Raw genomic sequence first — 23,005 nt, forward strand, 5'->3', positions numbered from 1 at the left:
GCACAACGTACACCATTCAGTGGCACTGGCAGCGGAAATGGAAGTACAAGGAATCAGGTGAGCTTAAAGGACAACTTAGTTTTTTTACAACACAGGTTCATATTTTAGATTGTAATCAGAGAAAATAAAAGATGAGTGTTAAAATGGTTTTCATTTACTGCATCGTTTTAGCAATTTTAATGATTTTCATTTCAGTGGGTGGGGGCTGAATATGAATTTTCAGACACAATAAGCCCATTCCCAAGATGCAACACAATCTTCCATGGGCAGATGTGACGTATGGGGGCTAGTAGTGGACTAATCTGAGTGAACTGGGAGGCTAATCAGTGACCTTTAGATTACCAGACTGCCTCTCTACCCACCCAGCTATGGCGGGTAGGAATGGAGCTCATACATTCTTATTGATAATGAGCACCTTATCGATCCTGCTTATTGATCTGGGCTTTTATCGAGCCCACTATTGAGTGTCATCTAATATTTTGTGGAAAGACATGAGACAACAAATTCGGAACAGATCTGGTATATTTTTTTTATGCCCAGTTGTGAGTGACTGTGAGTATCAGTTGGCAGGTATCAATACACTTTTATACCGACATGTTTGTGCCAGCGTTTTGGAGCTCCATCCCTAATGGCGGGGGCTATGGTGGGGGCAAGTGTCTCCATTCTGAGATAACATCATCCCAAAACCGAAGGCGAAACCAACAACCCGTTGCCGAGTGAGTCTTGAAGTGTGTGGGCAACAAACAAACAATGGAACGACACGGGGCGAAATGCTCCAAACCAGCCGACATCTAATCACCAAGATCCTTGTTTTGCGAAAATGTATTCCAAAAGAATTGCTTTCTGTTCCAATGGCCAGAGAACGGGGGGGAGACGGAGGGAGATGGGGGGACATGGAGAGACTTTGAGGAATGAGAGTGTTAGTGAACGGCACTTTGAGGCTCTTAGATAATGACAACATTAGATGTTCTCTAATCAATACTTTTATCAAACCCGTGGCTACACAGCCATACGTCTTAGTCAGCAAGAACCAGCGTTGTTTGAGACAATTAAGTGTGGCTTGCTGGCCATCACTGTTAGCTACAGGCCTCAGTGGGACAGAGAGGGGGAGATAGCCTTTATGCTGTCCATGCTGTCTCTGTCGGCTGTCCAAAACTGTTACCTTTCAGGATTCAAATTTAAAAGTAGCAAATGTAGCAGATCTACAAGCTCAAAATGCGCGTTTCGAGCTTGCAGCTCTGCTACTTTTGATGCTTTTGTGTGAAGCTGTAGTGTGATCAAGTAAGGTTTTAATTTACGCTGAAAAAAAACACAAAAAGTTTGAATATGGTGATAAGAGGTTTCTGCCCCGACTATGACACACACACACACACACACACACACACACACACACACACACACACACACACACACACACACACACACACACACACACACACACACACACACACACACACGCGCATACACACAAACACGTACGCACGCACGCACACACAAACGCACAGCTCCTCTCTTGGAAGTATATTAGCCGGTAGAGAGGTCAGAGGATCGACATCTGAGAGGGAGCCTTTTATCGCCACTTAAACAGAGCAGAGATACGTAATGACTCCCTTGATAGCAGTGTGGTGGGAAGACTAGCTGGATGACAGAGGGTAAACTGTGGTCACAGGCACAATGGCAAGCGAGCGAGCGCGTGTGTGTGTGTGTGTGTGAGTGTGTGTGTGTGTGTGTGTGTGTGTGTGTGTGTGCAAAGGAGAGATAAAGCGAGAGGACGGGAACGAGAGAGAGAGAGATGAAAGAGGGATAGGACTAGGAGGGGAGGTTGTGGACTAAAGTCCCGTTTTCACTGAGCAAAACTTCTGGAAGTCTTGTCAAAAATGACGGCAATTTTGAAATTCACGCCATGTGAAAACGGCCACTTGTTTTGTGTCCCGGGAGTTTTGGAGGCCGAAATTTGACGGCAAAATACCTAGTATTTTTTGCAGAAAGTACCGTGAGAATACAAATTTCCCTTCTGTGAAAACGCATACCGTTATTTTTGACGGTTTTTTGACAAGCAGGTGCGTAAGGAGCCAATGATAACAGTTAAAGCATTGTATTTGGGATTGAAAACGATCTGAATGTGAATGGGATATACAGTAGAAATATAATACAGCTTCACCTTGCATTAGGGATATAATTATTTAGGCTATAGAGTCCTTGCATTAGGGATATAATTATTTAGGCTATAGAAGAGTAGAGTCGCATTGTGACCATGGTGGCTGGCTGCCTGCAAAAGTGCAATGAATTCTTATAACGGCAGCTCCTCTTCCTCCGCTATCTGCGGAGGGACTGGAGAGGTTCCGAAAAAGAAAGAAGCTGTTCTCAACAAAAGGTGCATCATTAGTTTATCGTCGTCGTTGTCGTGTGATGATTAGCCTAAAGGTCTTTTGAGCAGCGAGCGAGTCCACAGACTACAGCTAATCTAAAGCCCACAGGTGCAACACGTTGCATTAGATGAGATCCTTTATGAACGGACCTTATGTGTTGTTGTTGCTGAGCATGAAGAATATTTTGTTTTAGTAAATCCATTTGTAGCGTTCACTTCAGAGTGAGAGAGAGAGAAGAGACGGGACAGGCACCGATGCCACTGCAGTGAACGCATTGACGCAACGAACTGGGGAGAGTGTTTTTTCTTTTTTTTTCTTCAGGTCTTTCAGTCCAAGTGTTGCCATGTCTGCTCATTATAAGCGACTCTTGGCTTCATTTCGGTAAGGTTGCTTGTATATGATAGTTGCTGGTTTCGTTTTATTTGTTGTGAGCTTGTAGATCGGTAATTTTCAATTAGCTGATGTGACGATGCGTGTAGTTTTAAAGTGCTCGTGTGGCCTAGATAATATCACTTTTTGGGGATTATTTTCGTACACCTGGTTGCTTAGTTCTCTCGCAAAGTCTGGCAACACGGACTTTCATACCGTGAAATTTCTTTAGTGAAAACGAGGAATTTTATGGCTATGCCAGCATTTTTGCTTATGTGAAAACACCCAAAAAACTAAACTCCCGGCAAATTGAAAATCATTATGCTAATTATTTTGCAGGAAAAATTCCGGAACTGTAGTGAAAACATGCCTTATGAAGTGAAAGAAAGAGAAACAATAGCCTAACAGTAACAACAGCGTGGCCTCTCAGTCCGATGTTGAACTATCAATAGTAAGTCACGACTACTAGGAAAAATCCACTAGGACATAGCTGTTGTGTAAATCAGTGGTTCTCAACCTTTTCAGGCTGCAACCCCCAAAATAATCATATTTTAACTGGGGACCCCCACCCTGACGAGCACTAAGAGTTGAGCATTACATTTTGTATAACACGGTTCTATTGTGAAAATAGCAGATCTACATGCTCATGTAGATCGTGTAGATCGTACATGAGCAAATTATCACAATTTCAGACAATAAATTTGACCAATGTATAATTTGTCATTTTAGAGGTATTAAAAAGTCCTTAAATTGTCACTACAGAAATGTGCAGATACCCTCCATACACTTAAACGCTATGTTGGTTTGTTCACTGTTGAGTGAGATAACAATGTTACACATTAAGTTAATCATCCCAAAATAATTTGGGAACCCCTCTGGGGGTCCCGACCCACAGGTTGAGAACCACTGGTGTAAATGACCACGTTATTGGTAAATGTGTCCAGAAATGTTTCATTGTGAGGCTATGAGCCCCTCTGCAATCAGTGCTCTACCCAAGGAGGATCACAGCCTGGCAGATAAAAGTAAACAGAATATCCTGTTTCCAGAATGCGGTGCATTATTTCACATGATAAAAACCATTAAACAGAGGCTCGGTTATCCATGCTAAAGCAGAACCTAGTGGCCATATCTGCTACTATCTCTGTTCCGGATGATGAGAGTTTTCCACTGCGGGGCAGGTGCTCAAACAAACAGGCTCCGTACTGTACTGCAGGCTACTGTATACGCCCAATCCCTGCAGGGAAAATGACCTGCTGACATGTTTGTGTTCCTTTGTTTTACAGGGAACCCACTACTTTTAGTAAAGTAAAGTTCTCAGACTTATTTCAGGGATTTGGATTCCACAGAAGTCTTCAACAGAATCATGTTGTGCATGAGAATAGCTGAAGATGACAGTAACTGATATCAGTAATCAAAATAATAATGAATCATGACCAAAACCAGAAAAAACGTTGTAAACTGGCCTGGTATTACGAAAGATTTGTGACAAAATAATTAGGCGATTAGGTGGTTATGTAATAACAGTGACAGGCCTATGTTGTATCTATAGCAGACATTAAGAGTACCGGCTCCTATGACTTCATCTGGTCTCTTCTTAATATAGCCACTGAAGGTGGTGGTGGGGAGGGGGGGGGGGGGGGGGGGTCACGCACTCTAGTCTCTCTCTGTCCAGATGAGCAGGAGGCAGCTACGCTAAGAGCAGCAAGGCTTTTAGTTTTTACGGTTTTAGGGAGAACAGATAAGAATATGACAGTCTGCACTTCAACGTACTGTAATTATGCAACGGGTACACAACCTGCTCGCTCGCTCGCTCTTCCTGGCATACAGTATATACCAGAGCCAGAGATATCAGCCAACATATTGTTGCTTTTGGGGCAGAAAAAAAACTCTTATCTCCACATTTTCTTTGTACATTAAAGCCCTACTTGATCATCCTACAGCGTCACCAAAAAGTACCAGAAATAGCAGATGTGACAGCTCGAAACGCGGCTCCAAGCGACGCTTTTCGGTATGTTATTTGTTTGCCATTTGTCCAAAAGTAACAGTTTTTGGACATATGAGGTTTCCACCCGACTGAGACGATATCTCTCTCCTGTCTGGTGCCAGCCCAGGACAACAGTAAAGCAAACAGGCCAGCGGGTCAGGCTTGGCAGTCATCTATTTATCTCCCATTCCCCTCTGGCTTCACTCCCACAGTACTTTAGCACATGATCATGACCATGGTAAGGTTACTTGCCATGACAGTGCAACAGGAGAGTGACTTTATATGCTTGTTGGGCCACTCACTGTGATTCAGGGGCAAGTGCTTAGCATTGTTTTTACCAACTTATTATCGGGCAGTTTGAGGTGCCTCAGCCAAGTCACTTACTTTAGCATAGCAAGTATGATGATATCCTCTTGTTCACATCCTGTTAACGACTTGGTGGTGTCATACATTGTGATGTAATCCATTCTCTTGACCTATTCTGACAAATTGAAAAGCCACTTAGAGGCGGCCGCTACTCGAAACTGGTAAAAGAAAACAAAGCTTATCTTTTACTCCCCCTGAAATACCATTTATTTTGCATTGTATTTTACGACTGTTTTTTGATACTTTCTGCATAGTACTGTGTTTTATTTGTCTGTCATTCTATTTTATATGAGTTAAAAAAGGACCCCAATTGAAACAAGACAAAAGCTATTTTGAGGTATCCTTTTAGTTGACATTAAACTGTACCTTTGCCTATGCAACTTCTAATAAAGGCTTCAATCGATAAATCAATCAATCAATAAATCAATCAATCAAATCTTTAATTTTCTAGAAAAACATACTGTCAGATCTGCCATGTGGACTTCTTGCAAACCTTTTTTAATTTCAAGAACAACCACACTCACACACTAAGCCAGAGGGTCCCTGGACCTCATTTTGAGAACTACTACAATATGTATGTAAAACTCTCTTAATAGTATGATTGAATTTGTGTTTATGAAAAATGTACGAGCACCCTCCGTCTGTGTAAATGCAATTTGCCGGCTTCGTTTTAGTTTCCACTTGGATATGGAGGAGAACCAGAGAAGACAATTCTTTTTGTAGAGTTGGGATCCTTTAGGATTTTAACGATTACGGTTCCTAAACGATTCACTCTTCACGCTCCAGTTCCTTAACCTCAGTCTGTATACATTTTATTTGCCGGCTTCATTTCCGTATCTTCCCTGTCAGCTCACAGAAAAGAGACATCAAATAGCTGAAATATACAAAGAAATTACTGACATTTATTCATTTTATACAAATAAAAAGGGTAATAATAGCATAAACCGCTGATCTACAAGTGTATAACGTGTTGAACACGATTATGTAATAATTGTGACAGGCCTAATTAAGGTGTGGAAACATACACGGGCGCATTTGGGGCGGCGTCAAGCCTTCCTTTAGCTTCCTCCTCCATATCCAGCCCACGTGTGCCCCCCTACAGCCGGGGTCCACGGGGCCCTCTCTCTCTCTCTCTCTCCTCTGGAATCGGGTGGCTGCCTGGCCTACTTCCAGCCAGTATTTATGTCCCTACAGCTCGCTGGCGATGAGATGTGAGCTCCCGTGTCTGAACACACAGGAAGAGATCTTTATCAGCGGCAGTGAGGTGTGTAATGCAGCGTGGCGTTTTGTGTTTAGTCAGTGTGCACCGCCATTCAGCCCCCGCCGATGCCAATACACCCTGCCCACACCACCTCCATGGGTCGAAACAGAAATGCATGAGCAATACATCATGAACAGATGCATCCACATGCAACGAGGGCATAGCTACGTGCAAATTACAGACAGTGCACCCATATTGTACACTAACTGTTGACACAAGAACCTATAGACAATGACTGATTTCTGGGTCCAACGCCCAGACCTAGCAATAGGAATGCCGGGGGGAACATTTGCCAAACATAGCAGATCTACAAGCTCATTGTGAGCTTGTAGATCGCTATTCTTGGCAGAGATTTGGTCTAAACAAAGGAAAAAACAACAATGCACCATGTATATAGAGGCAACTCTATACTCTATACTCAGTTTACTACGTATAGAGGGTTTAAGTGGGTCTACCTACAAAGGCTACAATACAGGCATACAGTCAGACCCTGATCTAATACTTAGGTCACGTTGTAAGAAAAAAGGGAGAGGGAAGGTGATAATGCAATATCGAAAATGGAAGTGATGCTGTGATGCTCCATATTATAAAATATGGGCCTCACGGTAATTTCTCAATTTCTTCACAAAGCTCTGCTCGTTCAGGCCTCACAGAGAGATGGGAGGGAGGAACAGTCAAAAACATCCTCACACAGCCATTCTGAAAGGGACGGTGAAAAGTCTGTTATGGGCTATTCATTGTGCTGTGCTTATTTTAGGCCTCCGTGCGGTGGTGGTGCTGTTGCTGACAGAGGCACCATCACGGTGGTGGGGAGAATGCCAATGCCAGTATGCCACACAGAACACAACACAACAACGGACCACACAGGAAAAACCAAACACGCACTCACAACTTCTTGAGTTTCAACTCTCGAACGAAACAAACAATCTCGCAAAACAACTGTAGACAGAAACAGGCAACGAAAGAAGGCAGACAAATCGCAACATGAATGATTCCTCCCTCATCTCATCATCTGCCACACACACTGTGGCAGATGTGCATGATTTCTTTGTCTAGCCTGGTGGTGTCTTATTTATAGTTGTACAATTGTTGTGTATATATATATATTTTTTTTTTTATTGTTTTGCACTGTATTTCTCAGGTATCAAATCCCTACTCCTATAGTGTGGAAGGCGCAACCACACTTTGCCCACAAGGACACTTTTGGCACAGTGCATCTTTGGGTGCGTGGACTTGACTGCAAATTAGGCTACACACACATCACATCACGAACCACTACATCATTTTCACATAGATATGAAAATGATTGCGTCTATCCTGTGTATGCATTTTAATTTGACAAGTTTATTATCAATAAATAGGCAATCTGGGAACCCATCGTCAAAGAAGAAAGTGCGACACCTATCGGTCTGTCTCTCGTAGCGTTCTCTGAGGCTGTCTCGAGAGATTAATAAAGAGGTGAAAGTCAAAGACACACACACACACACACACACACACACACACACACACACACTCAAATACACACGACACATGGATGCGTGTGTGTAATGTTTGTACACGCACCGATGCATGCTTGCAGCGTGGCGTAATCCTCCGTGCGGTTTGGCCCATGATGCCACAGCCCTCCATTTGTCTTCATTATGATCGTAGAGGCTGGAGGAAGCGGATCTGTTAAGGCCTGCGGCTGCATGCGTTCAGCAACACTAATGCCTCTCTGTCTGTCTGTCTGTCTGTCTGTCTGGGTGTGTAGACAGAACGACTTCACTATACCTGCGTGTTTGTCGTGTCACTCATTCAATCACTCCGCCGCTGGCGAGTGAGCGATATTAGCAAGCAACACAAGGCCTTAATGCTTCAGTAAAACGTCATTTTGTTCGAGGCGTCAAGTACAGAAAGAGGGCAGGCTAGACTAATAATGGCAGAGCTTACAGTTGCCATGATGAGGAGCTTATTCATTGGAATTGTTCCGTTTGTGCGTCAGCATTTTTGCTTTATTGGAGGAGTCAGTCGTTACCAGACGAAATGCCACCTTGTTCAGCAAATGGCCCACTCAGGCCTGCTGCCTGTCACCAAGCTTTTGGCTCGTCGTAAATATTCAATTTTAATCCGGTTTGTAAGCAAAATGAACAAAAGAATAAAAACATGTTGAAAGCCTTTTTTACCCATAGTCCTTTTTATCACTTCAGGTGGCAAAAAAATAAAAAGAATCTGCAAGCACCACAGAAAACCAAACCAGAGCAAGCTTGCTTGACAAAACTCCACGCTAACAAACTCGGACAGCCAAGCGGATTTTCCGGAGCCAATTATGGCAGAAAATCTTTTAAGAAACCCCCCCTTCAGCTTAGTGCTGCATATAACAAAACTAAACCAGAGAGAGAGAGAGAGCCAGAGCACAGCCGAGCACAGCTACCGGTACACACAGTACAGGAATCACAAGCCTAGCAGCGCAGTGTCACAGGCGGTTAACTGTTCAGAGATCTGATCAAAGTCTCAGGTGTTATTCCATTTGGTTTCCCTGTTCCATTCCCACAGGTCTTTATACCTCCCAAACATCACCCTCCTCCACTACCCACCCACCCACCCATCAACTCCCAGGCAAGCAAGGACCACCGTGACCGCGCCCAAGGCAGGCAGGCAGGCAGGCCTGGTATGTCGTCTCTGTCGGGTGGAAACCTCATATGTCCAAAACTGTTACTTTTCAGGATTCAAATTCGAAGATAGCAAAAGTAGCAGATCGACAAGCTCGAAACTTTCGAGCTTGTGTGATCTGCGACTTTTGTGACGCTGTGGTGTGATCAAGTTAGGGCGCTAATTTGGGGTCCGCTCAATATGCTGACGGGCCGCTGTTCCGACTAATGTCGGCAGGTTAGTTACTCGCCACGGTTACTGAGGTTAGGTTACCGGCCTGTCGGCATATTGATGTGGACACGCCAATTTACGAAAAGACACAAAAAGTTCAAATATGGAGATAAGAGGTTTCTGCTGCCGCGACGATAATTATGTTCTAACCACGAACACACCTCAATTATCCCCGCGAAACCCTCGTGAACAGCACTATTATTTCCCTAAATCACCACTTCAAAACAGTCATCAGATAGGGAGGGGGAGGGCGGCGGGGGTTAGATTATCCTTAATTACCTAGTAGCCGACTACGGGCCACATCACAGGTATATACCGGTATATGTGGGTGGGGGGGGGGGGGGGGATACGCAACGGGAGACAAGCGTTCGTTTAGCTTCCCCCTCGCTCGGCGTGACGCCCATTAAGTTTCACGCCACCGTCGCCGCCAGAGCGAGTCAGTCATTAGCCTCGCTGTGCCCTTCATCACAACCCTGGCAGTGAGAGCAGCAGCACGGACACAGCCAGGTGCTGGGAGGAGAAACAGGGTGAATTATTCACACCGACCGACCGGGGCTGAGAGAACAGAACAGTGCTGCTGTTTGTGAGCGCTGTTTTGTTGTTTTGTTGTTTTCAAAAGGGCAAGCGGTCAAATTGATGAAGGAGGTGACTAAAGCGGAGAGCCAGGTAGGCATGTTTATGGAAAGGCCACACGCAGAAACGACGCGCGCACACACACACACACGCACACACACACACACACACACACACACACACACACACACACACACACACACACACACACAAGGCTGTCACAATTATTACATGATCGTCTAATCGCAATTATTTGACATAATCGTCGCGATGCGACGTGTTGTGAGCTTGTAGATCTGCTATTTCCACTACTATGTTATTTTTTAGGTAGTAAGTTGTCAAATAAGTCAGTAATTTCTTTGTATATTCAGGTTATGTGTCATATCTGCCATGTGCAACTTCAAAGCCTAAAAGCCAAACGGAAATGTAATTGTCAACGATAAAAACACAATTAAATCGTTAATCGCAATTATTTGAGTGACAATTAATCGTCATGTAAAATGTCATAATTGTGACAGCCCTACACACACACACACGCACGCATGCACACACGCACACACGCACACACACACGGACGCAAACAGATGCGTCAGAAAATGCCAGGGCTTGCAGAGAAGCAAGTCATGAAGTAGACCAGTCGATCTTGCCTGATTTACTTTGTAGCACACGGGTGTCCGTGTCGCACGCCAGCGAGCTTGTATATCTGTAGATCTGTTTTTTTTTTTCAGGTGCGCGACACCCGAGCACAACAAAATATAACTATTCATAAGATAAGGCTTCAGTGTGACTGTCAGAGACAGAGAGAGAGACGGACCATCAAACCAGACAGAAACTCACACAGAGAACTGATAAGGCCGGAGAGTCAACATAAGTGCCACAAAAACGGACGTTGTGCCCCCTCTGTGTGTGTGTGTGTGTGTGTGTGTGTGTGTGTGTGTGTGTGTGTGTGTGTGTGTGTGTGTGTTGTTTTTGCTACTTCGTGGGGACAAGCGTCTGACAACACACTCACCTACAGAGGACCCAAAACGGTGTGGGGACCCAAAACCGCGTCCCCACACCGTTTATCGTTTAAATCGAGAGTAAGCATTGCTGACATGCCTGTTGAGCTCCACACGGTTTTTTAGAAAAGTCCCCACAAAGATAGAAAAACATGAAAAGAGTGTTTAAGGAGTGTTTAATGAATCTCCTCTACCTCCCCCTATTGACCAAACCAATGCAACTGCAGAACAGTGTGTTTGCGCCGCTTTCACACTCCTATAGCCAATCATATGGCGTGCTGCCTATCACGTGCCACTTGAGCCAATCTACGTGCAGCAGTCAGCAGTACATTTCCACATACAAGGAAGTAGTCTACATGGAGCTGGAGGAAGGCAGGAGAATAATGTCTACACATGAGGTAATCTTTCAAACGATTTTGTATATTTGTTTGTAACACAGTGATGTAAATCTGATGCATATCGTGGCGGGACGCATTAACGCAAACCTCCTGGCATGCAACACAGCGAGCATAGCTGATGGATGGGAGCATTGCGAGGCAGAGAGCAGAGGCACACATGGGTATGGTACCATACCATGATTACAGGGGAAAATAATAAAATGTAAAATAAACTCATCGTGCATGTAGCTAATAGTTTGGCAACATGACTGGTGTGTTGCATGCGTGCCATCACGTGCAAGACCAGACAACAGTCATGTTGCCATACCTTAGCTTTTGCTGAACTGACGCACTGGTGGACGGATGATGAGCCGTCAAAAAATAAACTGAATAAATAAATGAACTGATGCCACTGGCAGTCTGTTATTTCACTGTGGAAGTCTTTGTCCCGTATTTGAAGGTTGGGGTATAAATATGAATGACGGGATGATTTAATTGAGAATTGACAGCGATTCCACTCTGCTCTCTGAGAAAAGTGCTGCTGCATCCCATTGCTGGGAGGGGCGCTGCGCTGTTTGTAAGCAGCGGCAGCCCATTGGCTACAGTGTTGCTAAGACACAGTCTCCGCCAATCCAATCCCATGGGCTGTAGGTTCAGTCTTGTGCCTGCGCAAGACGAAGTGACGAAGTGAGCATACAACAGTGCTCGGCTCAGAACATTGTTTAATGTCTTAAAAAAACGTGTTACAAAAGATTGTGTACAAACAGATTAGACATGAATCCATGATAGGTGATAGCCTAAACAACAAGGTGAAAAAGCAGGCAAGCAAGCAGAAAATAAGCCATGGATTGTATTCCTGAGAGTCTTGTCTGCCTGGGGGGGGGGGGGGGGGGGGGGGGGGGTGTTGGGCGGCTTTTGGCACAGCTGGAGTTGATTCCGCTGATTAGCTCGAGACAGTGTAGTGGGGGATGGGCAGTAAGCAGCTGGGTGGCTTGTGTGGAGAAGATCACTCGCACTATAACTGGGGTGCCGTTTGTTTTGCCATGTCCAGCATGCTTTGTAATTAGCATGAATTTGGGGTTGAATAAATGGAGTCTGGAGTCAAGGATAGGATGATTGATGTTTGATAGTTAGGCCAGGGGTCTTCAACAGGGGGTCCGCGACCCCTAGGGGGTCCGCGGAGGTACTGCAGGGGGTCCGTGAAATTATTGCTTAAAAAAAAAAAAAAAAAAAAAAATGTTTTTCTTTTTTTTTTTTACATTTATGTTAAAAAATAAATCATGATTCTATCCATTTTGAATAGCTTTGATACATGATTACTATGCAATTGACATATTGCTGATATTATTGGTTCTCAGTTAATAAGTAGTATGACAATACTACTTATTAGTACAACAATTAAATTACATTCTAGTGGAATTAAGGAGATTGACTCCATTGTTGCCTCCACTTATCATCTGCAGGTAGAGTTGACTAGACTAGCTCACAGAGTGCCGCGCTGCAAGCTTGTAGATCTGCTATTTTTGGAAAAGTCGTGAAAATGTGTGCAAATCTTTGAATATATGTGTTTTCAAAGCAAACGTTTGTAACTGAAAATTTGCTTCTGGGTGGTCCCTGGAACTACATATTTTGAGATGGGGGTCCGTGGCCAAATAAATATCAGTTTGGGGGTCCTTGACATGAAAAGGTTAGAGAACCACTGACATGGTAGTCTCTCAAGAACCGACTAACTGAGCTCCAGTTGAAGTGAAAAGGACCTTTTCTTTGACGATGGCTGGCCAGTTTGCTGACATAGAAACATAGGTTTTTCAAAAAACCTTAGAAGGATTCAAAAGACACTTATAGAATCGGGTCAAAAATCAAATTTTCACGATTTTTTAAAAATGGCAGATCTACAAGCCAAGCTTGTAGATCTGCTATTTTTGACAAAGTCGTGAAAATATGTGCAAATCTTTGAATATATGTATTTTCAAAGCGAACGTTTGTAACTCAAATTTTGCTTCTGGGTGGTCCCTGGAACTACATATTTTGAGATGGGGGTCCGTGGCCAAATGAATATCAGTTTGGGGGTCCTTGACATTTAACCCATTTAGACCTGAACACAATCAATATGACTCAATATTTTATGCTTTAAATATAAAAAAATAGCAGGTCTACAAGCTCACAGCTGAAAAATCTTGACATTTTTAATTTTAATTCTATAAGTGTCTTTTGAATCCTTCTAAGTTTAAAAAAATCTATGTCAGCAATCTGGCCAGCCATCATCAAAGAAAAGGTCCACTTCAACTGGAGCTCAGTTAGTCGGTTCTTGAGAGACTACTATGTCAGTGGTTGTCTAACCTTTAAAGGAGTAGTTCACCCCAAAAATGACTTATGTTCTATCAATTGCACATCCGGCGAAGCCTTAAATTCATGGAGATTTAATTTTTTATAGCATTCCTAAGCCAGAAGTGTTTCCTAGAGGAGTCATCAAATTATTGGCATAGGAATGTGAGAAAAGAAAAATAAATCTCCATGAATTCAGAGCTTCATTGGGTGTGTAATGATATGTTTTTAACTAAATAAGCATAGGACCAGGGTAGCCTGATTTCAGACTCAGCTCACGCTTTAGTCTGAAACTGTGCTCTATTCTAAGCGATTTACAGGGAGGGACTTTTTTGCGAGCGTGCGCGCGAGTGATCGCGATGCACGGTGATCGAGACGCACGGTCCGTGCGTCGCGTCCGAGTGCCGCGCTGCGAGCTTGTAGATCTGCTATTTTTGAAAAAGTCTTGAAAATGTGTGCAAATCTTTCACTGTGCCAGTGACAGAACTGCAACCATAAACATGTAATAAACATAAACAGCTTGGTGAACTCAGCGTGTGTGTGCGTGTGCCTTCCTCAGCCTGCCTGTGTGTGAACTTCGTTTGAATCGTTTCAACTGCTGCGCGGATTGGATATTCGTTAGACCCACCCCCACCCCCCGCGCTCATTGGAGCAGCCGAAAATAAAAAGTGATTCCTGTACTCAGCTCCAGACCAGAGAAAGAGTCTCTGGTCTCTGAGCGTGGGGCGGGGTCTATGGTCTGGAAGCAGGCTAGGACCAGGGCAGGAATTTCAAAGGAGTCCATGAAGGCCATGGCCGTCGTTCAGTGGCCCTTCAGTTTGGCCATCTGCCCCTCCAAAAAATGACATGACCTGAGGCCAGTGGCCTCAATGCCCCCAGCAGCTGACTGTACTACTCCCCTCTGTCTCTGTCTTCTCATGTAGACGCCAGTGTCTCTTTCTTGTCATGCAGACACCAGTGTCTTTTGTTGAGTCGTCATTTTTAAACCAATCTAGTAACTTTGATTTGTGCATGGATCAGATTGTAAATACCAATTTATTTATTTCACACCAGATAGATCCTTAACCCTTAAATTAAACGAATTGTTTTATTAATTATTCTAAAATCTTGTTTTATTCGATGGCCTTCCTGCCCTGGCATTTGGCCTTTGTGCCCTCAAAGTGGCCTTGCCCCTAAAATGACGAAATTCCAGGCCTGGTTGTTGATGATAACAATAATATATAAAATGTAATTTGGCAGGCCTTGATGCCGTCTTAATGAGTGATTTCACCCTTGCTGAAAATAGCAGATCTATACCGCATCACAACATGTTGTGAGGTTGTAGATCGGCTATTTACATCATGAAACCAAGTGTACAATGACTTATTTATAGTGGATATACTGGCCCACTAGTCCCTTCCAATTATTTTAGTCTAGTTTGTATTCATCAGAGCTTGTTTTCATTCAATTTCAATTTAGTTTTTGTCAGTGTAAAAAGGTAGTCGCTGAACATGTTTCGTCTTGTCTTTGAAAACAACACTGGAGCATTTTGGTCCTTGACATGTGAGTTGGAGTAGGTGTACAGTATGTGCAGAGGAAGATTCAGCCTAGATGTATAAAATACATTCACACTTAGAGGGACCTGTTTTTTTGTTTGTTTGTTTTTTTCCCCCTTCTTTATGCCTCTTAACTCTGGTCTTACTCCTTTCCTCTGCAGCCTAATGGCTCTTCCGGCATTGATCTGCTGCAGCCACTCAGAGAAGCCAGAAACACAAGGTAGGATTAACACACTTAGCTTAATCTGATACATGACTAAATTATTATTAGTTAGTGAATTCAGCCTGTAGAGCAAGGGTCTTCAACAGGGGGTCCGGGACCCCGAGGGGGTCCTCAGAGTTACTACAGGGGGTCCTCCAAATCTTTGTGTGATAGAAAGAAAAGAAAAGAAAATCTCCTTTATAGACAGATTCTTAACCAGATTTGGAGAACTTTGGCCAAAAATAGCAGATCTACAAGCTCACAATGCCTCGCGCTGCGAGGCGTTGTGAGCTTGTAGATCGGCTATTTTCGGCAAAGAGGTTTGGTGTAGAGGGGAGAAGTATTGACAGTTCAAGTGGTTAAAAAACACAAATTGACATGAATCCAAAATACCCTAATGTATTGTGCTGGCAAACAATATGGAATCTATGATAAGGTTGTGGGCTTCATCTCTCTCAACTAAGGGGTCCTTGCCCTGACAACTTTGAAGACCCCTGCTGTAGAGGCTTTGCTGTTGTTTCTTTAGGTGAGACTATGTAATGAAACTCTTGTCACAGTGTTAGGGTACAGTTGAAAGGTTTATCTCCAGTATGGGTAAGCTGGTGTGTGTTCAGATTACTTAAATGACTGACTCTTGTCACAGTGTTTACAATGGAATGGTTTTGCTCCAGTGTGGACATGCTGGTGTCTCTTTAGATCAGATGACGTAGTGAAACTCTTGTCACAAAGTATACACTTGAAAGGTTTTTCTCCAGTGTGGAGATGCTGGTGTGCTTTCAGACTACTGGACGCATTGAAACACATCTGTTGGGCTTCACCAGCTCCTCCAAAGTCTTGCTGCGTGTGAGATCATCTGCAGGGTTACTTGCTGAATCCACATATTGCTGGTGTCTTCATTTTGTCTGCATTTCACTCATACAATCCAGAAGTGTTCTTTTGTATTGAGATTTCTGCCACCTGTTTTTTTGTGTCCTGCCTCCCTACAGCAACAAGGTGAAATTCAGATCTGAGGAGGAGTTGCGGCAGCTTGCAGAATACATTGCCGATGCCTCTGATGAGTCGCTTGGAAACACCAAATCTAGAACCGCCAAAAGCAGAAAGACCAAGTAGGATTTGCACACTTACAGTAGCTTAATCTGATACATGTCATTATTATGTTCTTTTGTAATGACTTTTCTGCCACCTGTGTGTCTTGCCTCTATCTACAGAGACGGGGTTAAATCCATGCCTGTGAAGGAGTTGCAGCAGCTTGCAAAAGACATTCCCCAGGTCTCTTTGCAGCCTAATGCCTCGGATCAGTCGCTCGGAGAGTCCAAATCTAGGAACACCAAAAGCAGAAAGACCAAGTAGGATTTTCACACTTACAGTAGCTTAATCTGATACATGTCATTATTATAAACCGGACACCTCACTCAAGCACTACAGAAGTGTTCTTTTGTAATGAGTTCTCTGCCACCTGTGTGTCTTGCCTCTATCTACAGAGATGGGGTTACATCCATGCCTGTGAAGGAGTTGCAGCAGCTTGCAAAAGACATTCCCCGGGTCTCTTTGCAGCCTAATGCCTTGGATCAGTCGCTCGGAGAGTCCAAATCTAGGAACACCAAAAGCAGAAAGACCAAGTAGGATTTTCACACTTACAGTAGCTTAATCTGATACATGTCATTATTATAAACCGGACACCTCACTCAAGCACTACAGAAGTGTTCTTTTGTAATGAGTTATCTGCCACCTGTGTGTCTTGCCTCTATCTACAGAGATGGGGTTACATCCATGCCTGTGAAGGAGTTGCAGCAGCTTGCAAAAGACATTCCCCGGGTCTCTTTGCAGCCTAATGCCTCGGATCAGTCGCTCGGAGAGTCCAAATCTAGGAACACCAAAAGCAGAAAGACCAAGTAGGATTTTCACACTTACAGTAGCTTAATCTGATACATGTCATTATTATAAACCGGACACCTCACTCAAGCACTACAGAAGTGTTCTTTTGTAATGAGTTATCTGCCACCTGTGTGTCTTGCCTCTATCTACAGAGATGGGGTTACATCCATGCCTGTGAAGGAGTTGCAGCAGCTTGCAAAAGACATTCCCCGGGTCTCTTTGCAGCCTAATGCCTCGGATCAGTCGCTCGGAGAGTCCAAATCTAGGAACACCAAAAGCAGAAAGACCAAGTAGGATTTTCACACTTACAGTAGCTTAATCTGATACATGTCATTATTATAAACCGGACACCTCACTCAAGCACTACAGAAGTGTTCTTTTGTAATGAGTTATCTGCCACCTGTGTGTCTTGCCTCTATCTACAGAGATGGGGTTACATCCATGCCTGTGAAGGAGTTGCAGCAGCTTGCAAAAGACATTCCCCGGGTCTCTTTGCAGCCTAATGCCTCGGATCAGTCGCTCGGAGAGTCCAAATCTAGGAACACCAAAAGCAGAAAGACCAAGTAGGATTTTCACACTTACAGTAGCTTAATCTGATACATGTCATTATTATAAACCGGACACCTCACTCAAGCACTACAGAAGTGTTCTTTTGTAATGAGTTATCTGCCACCTGTGTGTCCTGCCTACAGCAACAAGGAGAATTCCATGCCTGTGGACGAGTTGCGGCAGCTTGCACAAGACATTGGCCAGGTCCCTGGAGAACAACTCTTTCAAGTGGTAGCACTTATCCAGTCTGACCCATCCCGTGGCTCCGCACACGAAGAGGATGAGGTTGATCTCCTTACACTCCAGCCCTTCACACTGCAGATGTTGAAGAACAAATGTATCTCCATCCTCCACAAAAAAGGTACTGTGTGTCCTGTTTGTGTTGTGTTGAGAGTAGGTCTAGCCTCAGTGAGTGACCTATGAAGGAAATGTGAGCTGTGTGCAACAGTGCATGGCGCGCTCTGCTGGACAAAGTATTTCATTGCACTTCCAAATGCAGTCCACAGACTCCACACAGCTCTAAGGCACTGCAGCCAGTTTTATTAATTTATTTTTATATCGGCGGGAAATTTCACCGATACCGATATGCCCAAATAAGGTCATATCGGCGGCCGATAATCGGTTCCCGATATATTGGTCTCTCGCTACTGGTGGTGAGTTTCCTGTCAGCATGAGTACTGGCTTTTTCAGGCAAAAATATTTATTCTTTACCTTTACCACCAGTCTCTGCACCACACTCATGTTATCTAATACCAGTAACATTGGGCATTTGTGAGATTTACCATTAGATATCTACCATTCCGCCTCTAGTGTCTACAACTGGGATGGTGTATATCCCTATGGGGCTTTTAAGCCGTGACATAATTTTGTAGGCAGAGGAGAATCTGCCCCCAGAGCATTTTCTGTCCCTCGCTATTTCAAAAAACAACGACTAAAGAATAACGACTAAAGTATAATTCTAACACTTTCCTTTCAACAACAAAGAGAAGAAAAATGTGTAAATAGTAAAAATAGTAAAAAGATTCACGGAAACTGGGGGCAGAAATTCTCCTCTGCCTACAAAATGATGTCATACTTAACAGCCCCATACTAATCTTTGCTCTCGTCCTCGTTTCCCCTCTAGAGCATTCGAACAGCAAGTCGTCCCTCAACGTCCTGGATGCTGCTGCTGACAGACTCCGACACCTCCACTTGCCCGCCTACAATAGTCTCTTCACCCTGCCCTCCACCTCTTCGGCCCCCAGGCCTGTGCCCTTCTCCCGTGACAACCTGTCACGGCGCAATAGACCTCCTCCTGACCTCTACAACTGTGGCAACTCCTGTACTCCCGACGAAGGTAACAGGGATTGTGTGTGGCGACAAATGTTGATACTGTTCAAAATTGAAGCAGATCTGCAAGCTCAAAACCTGTTTGATCTGCTGTTTTAGGTACTTTATGTAACAGTAGTAATTGTGACTGAGCCCAAGTCATTGGGGCAAAACTAACTGTTTAGGAGAAGAGAAAACAAGCTCGCCGCGCTGCGAGCTTGTAGATCTGCTATTTTTGAAAAATCGTGAAAATTTGAATTTTGACCCGATTCTATAAGTGTCTTTTGAATCCTTCTAAGATTTTCTGAAAAAACCTATGTTTCTATGTCAGCAATCTGACCAGCCATCGTCAAAGAAAAGGTCCTTTTCACTTGAATGGAGCTCAGTTAGTCTGTTCTTGAGAGACTACTATGTCAGTGGTTCTCAAACCTTTTCATGTGAAGGACCCCCAAAATTATATGTATTTGGCCACGGACCCCCATTTCAAAATATTTAGTTCCAGGGACCACCCAGAAGCAAAATTTGAGTTACAAACGTTCGCTTTGAAAATACATATATTCAAAGATTTGAACACATTTTCACAACTTTTTCAAAAATAGCAGATCTACAAGCTCGCAGCTGCTGTGAGCTTGTATATCTGCTATTTTTCACTGGTTAAAGCATTCTAGAATTATTGATTCAATAATTCTAGGCCTAAATGGGTTAAAGAGAAATACTATGTAAAAGATCGTATTGCCACAATGAACCAATATATCCATGCATCGTTGAGTCAACCATGTATCGTTGTACGTATCATATCGCTGTTAAAATGTATTGTTACACCTCTATTATTAGTAGTAGCCTTATGTAAGTTGGTGAATCCTCTTTAGTTTGCAAGGTTTTATATACTTGGCAACTAAAATAACCGAGATTGTCTTGTTTGTCCTGTACAGGTCCCGGCTTCAACTCACTGCCCCAAGATTTATCTGATGACGACAGCGATCGGTCTTCCTTTTCAGACTTAGACGACAAAACATACTCCCCCTCTGCCGATAAGAATGCATATTGCAGTGATTCGTCTGAGGAAGTGAAAGCAGGGAGTGAATTTGAGGACTTCAGCGAGGGACAAGTGGAACTTTGTGATGATGTGGCAGCAGAGAGAGATGTCCAACTAAGGAGAAACAGACAAGACTCAGAAGACATCACATACTCCCCCTCTGCCGATAAGAATGCATATTGCAGTGATTCGTCTGAGGAAGTGAAAGCAGGGAGTGAATTTGAGGAGACCAGCGGGGGACGGGTGGAACTTCGTGATGATGTGGCAGCAGAGATAGATGTCCAACTAAGGAGAGACAAACAGGATGTGACAGACACACACACACTCTCTAAGACCACACACACTAAGACCCAAAATGTCTTGAGAACCTCTGTGATAATTCCTGCCGTCACAAGAAAAGCAGACGGATCTCGTAAATACAGTAAACAACAGTTCTGTTTGTATTGTGAGTTGCCATTCTTAAAGATGGCAAGGCATTTGGAGAACGTTCATCCCAAGGAGATCGAGGTTGCAAAAGCATTCAGTTTCCCAAAGAATTCTAAAGAAAGGCGAATGCATTTAGATCAGCTCCGCAACAGAGGCAACTATGCCCACAATGTTGAAGTTTTAGAAACAGGCTCTGGGACACTGGTACCAAGCAAGCAGCCAAAAAAAGATATGTCAGGGCAAGATGTCCTGCATTGCGTCCACTGCCAAGGTTGCTTCACAAAATGGTCACTGTGGAGACACATGAAGAAGTGCAAATTCAACCCACAAGTCGTTAATCCAAAACCTGGAAAAACAAGAGTCCAGGCCTTGTGTGCATTAGCCGAACCCATCCCCCATGGAGTGTCCAAAGGTGTTTGGAATGTCTTGAGTAAATTGAAAAGGGATCGCATCGCAGATGCAGTCGAAAAAGACTGGTGCATTATGGAGTTAGCAAAGTCCCTCTACAAGAGGCACGGATCCAACGCTGCGAAACATGACTACATCCGGAGTAAGTTAAGAGAGCTGGGGCGACTTGTCCTTTATGGAAGTGAGATCACGCCACTGAAGAGTATCAGAGATTACATCCAGCCAAAGAACTATGAGCTTACAGTGGAGGCAGTGAAATATGTCGGACGAACACATACAAGAAAAGAGAGAGCTGACAGTCTTCCAATGAAACTTGGATACAGCCTCAAGAAACTTGCGATTCTTCTGGAGGGTCGTGCTCTCATCAGCGGAGACAAACAGTTGGCTGAAGAAGCACTTAACTTCCAAAGGATCTACGACGCAAGATGGGCTGAGGATGTAACAAATGAATGTCGGAAGACCCTGTCTCAAGCCAAGTGGAATGCCCCACTGCTTCTTCCTCTGACTGAAGACGTCGCAAAATTGCACAAGTACCTACAGAAAGAGCAGCAGCAATACCTTGAGGATCTCAAGTCTACAGTGTCTATGGAGAACTGGAGGAAACTGTCCAGGGTCACTCAAGTTCAGGTTATGCTTTTCAACCGTCGCAGACAAGGCGAGATGAACCAGATTAAGCTACAAGACTTCTTGTCGAGAGACAAATCGTCCAACCACGAAGACATCAACTATGCTCTCTCTGACCTCGAGAAAAGGCTGTGCACACACTTTGCGAGAATCGAAATTGAGGGAAAGTGTGAAAACAAGGTACCCGTTCTATTAACTCCGCTAATGCTGGAATCAGTGGTCTGTCTCTGTGAATACAGAAATGAATGTGGTGTCCTTGAGGACAACCCCTATCTATTCGCCATACCCACCAGTATGTCATTCTTTCGCACCAGTGATATTCTCAGAGAGTACACCAAACTGTGTGACCTCAAGAATCCCCTAGCAATTACAGGAACCAAACTGAGGAAACAACTAGCAACCCTTTCAACGGTTCTGAATCTAAGAGATACGGAGCGGGGGCAGCTAGCAGATTTTATGGGACATAGCATCCGAGTTCACGACAAGTTTTATAGGCTTCCGGAGAGCACCCTGCAGCTCGCCAGGGTGAGCAAAGTGCTCCTGGCCATGGAGAAGGGACGAATGGGAGAATTCCAAGGCAAGAACCTGGATGAAATTCACATCGATCCAGATGGTGGGTGTTTCATGCATTGTTATACTTTAGCTATTGAAATTTAACAGATGCGCAAGCTCGTAGTGCAGCACCGAGTGCCATTGTGCCATGCTACAAGCTTATATATATATATATGCATTTTTTAGAAAAATCTTGAAAATGTGCCTTTAATCCTTAGAAGTGTGTGAGGACGACGCGTTTGAGGACGGGTGTGGGGACGGCACGTGTGATGACAACAACATGTGTGAGGGGCCTGAGGTCATGGAAGGTATATACTTTGATCATTACAGCAGCACATATTCTGTTACATCTTTATAGCACCCCTCGACTGTTGAGATACATAACACATTTTAGCATAATGTTGTTTTTCACTGTCACATGCAAAACGGAACAGTTGATGTTCCAATGTTCTTGCCAGTTGTTTGCTTCTCACAGTTATCAGCTTGGAGACGGCCACCCTTTTACAGCTCTCGCCATTTGTAATTGACACAAAGACATTACAGGGAGAGATGGCAGACACAATTATCTCCTGCACATTTACTTAAATAATATTTGACTTGTCATTATATAGTTGATGGCCTGAGCGGATCGCTGCAAGATGGGGAGGCGGTGCCAACTGTTGATGGCCTGAGCGGATCGCTGCAAGATGGGGAGGCGGTGCCAACTGTTGATGGCCTGAGCGGATCGCTGCAAGATGGGGAGGCGGTGCCAACCGGAGGTAAGGATATTGGACAGGGTTTTCCTTTTTATCTGACCCAGGTCAGCTGGGTGGTCTAAGTGGCTTTGTCAAATTCAGATTCAGATTTCTTTATTAACCATTGTGTAATACACATAGGAATTTGCTTTGGCATACTACATTTTTGCATTCAAATCAATTTTTTCACATATAACATACAAAAACAAAAAAACAGACAAACACAAAAAACACTAACAGAACACAACACGTAGTCACCACAGCAGCCATGGGCG

General features: G+C 43.9%; 2 protein-coding genes across 2 annotated transcripts in view; one reads left to right on the forward strand and one right to left on the reverse strand.

Moving 5' to 3' along the window:
• Positions 1 to 23,005, reverse strand: part of ctnnal1 (catenin (cadherin-associated protein), alpha-like 1) — a 145,915-nt gene that overhangs the window by 110,963 nt on the left and 11,947 nt on the right. The gene's annotated exons all lie outside the window — the stretch shown is intronic.
• The window catches only part of elp2 (elongator acetyltransferase complex subunit 2), a gene marked incomplete at its 5' end in the record, with an annotated part of 127,459 nt that continues 114,199 nt past the window's right edge, over positions 9,746 to 23,005 (forward strand). Inside the window, one exon of the mRNA XM_080734443.1 lies at positions 9,746 to 9,874. Within this exon, the coding sequence (XP_080590569.1) occupies positions 9,845 to 9,874 (30 nt within the window). The remainder of the gene's footprint in view (positions 9,875 to 23,005) is intronic.

Source organism: Nannobrachium achirus (assembly GCF_963921795.1).
Source record: "Nannobrachium achirus genome assembly, chromosome: 10".
Lineage (NCBI taxonomy): Eukaryota > Metazoa > Chordata > Actinopteri > Myctophiformes > Myctophidae > Nannobrachium > Nannobrachium achirus.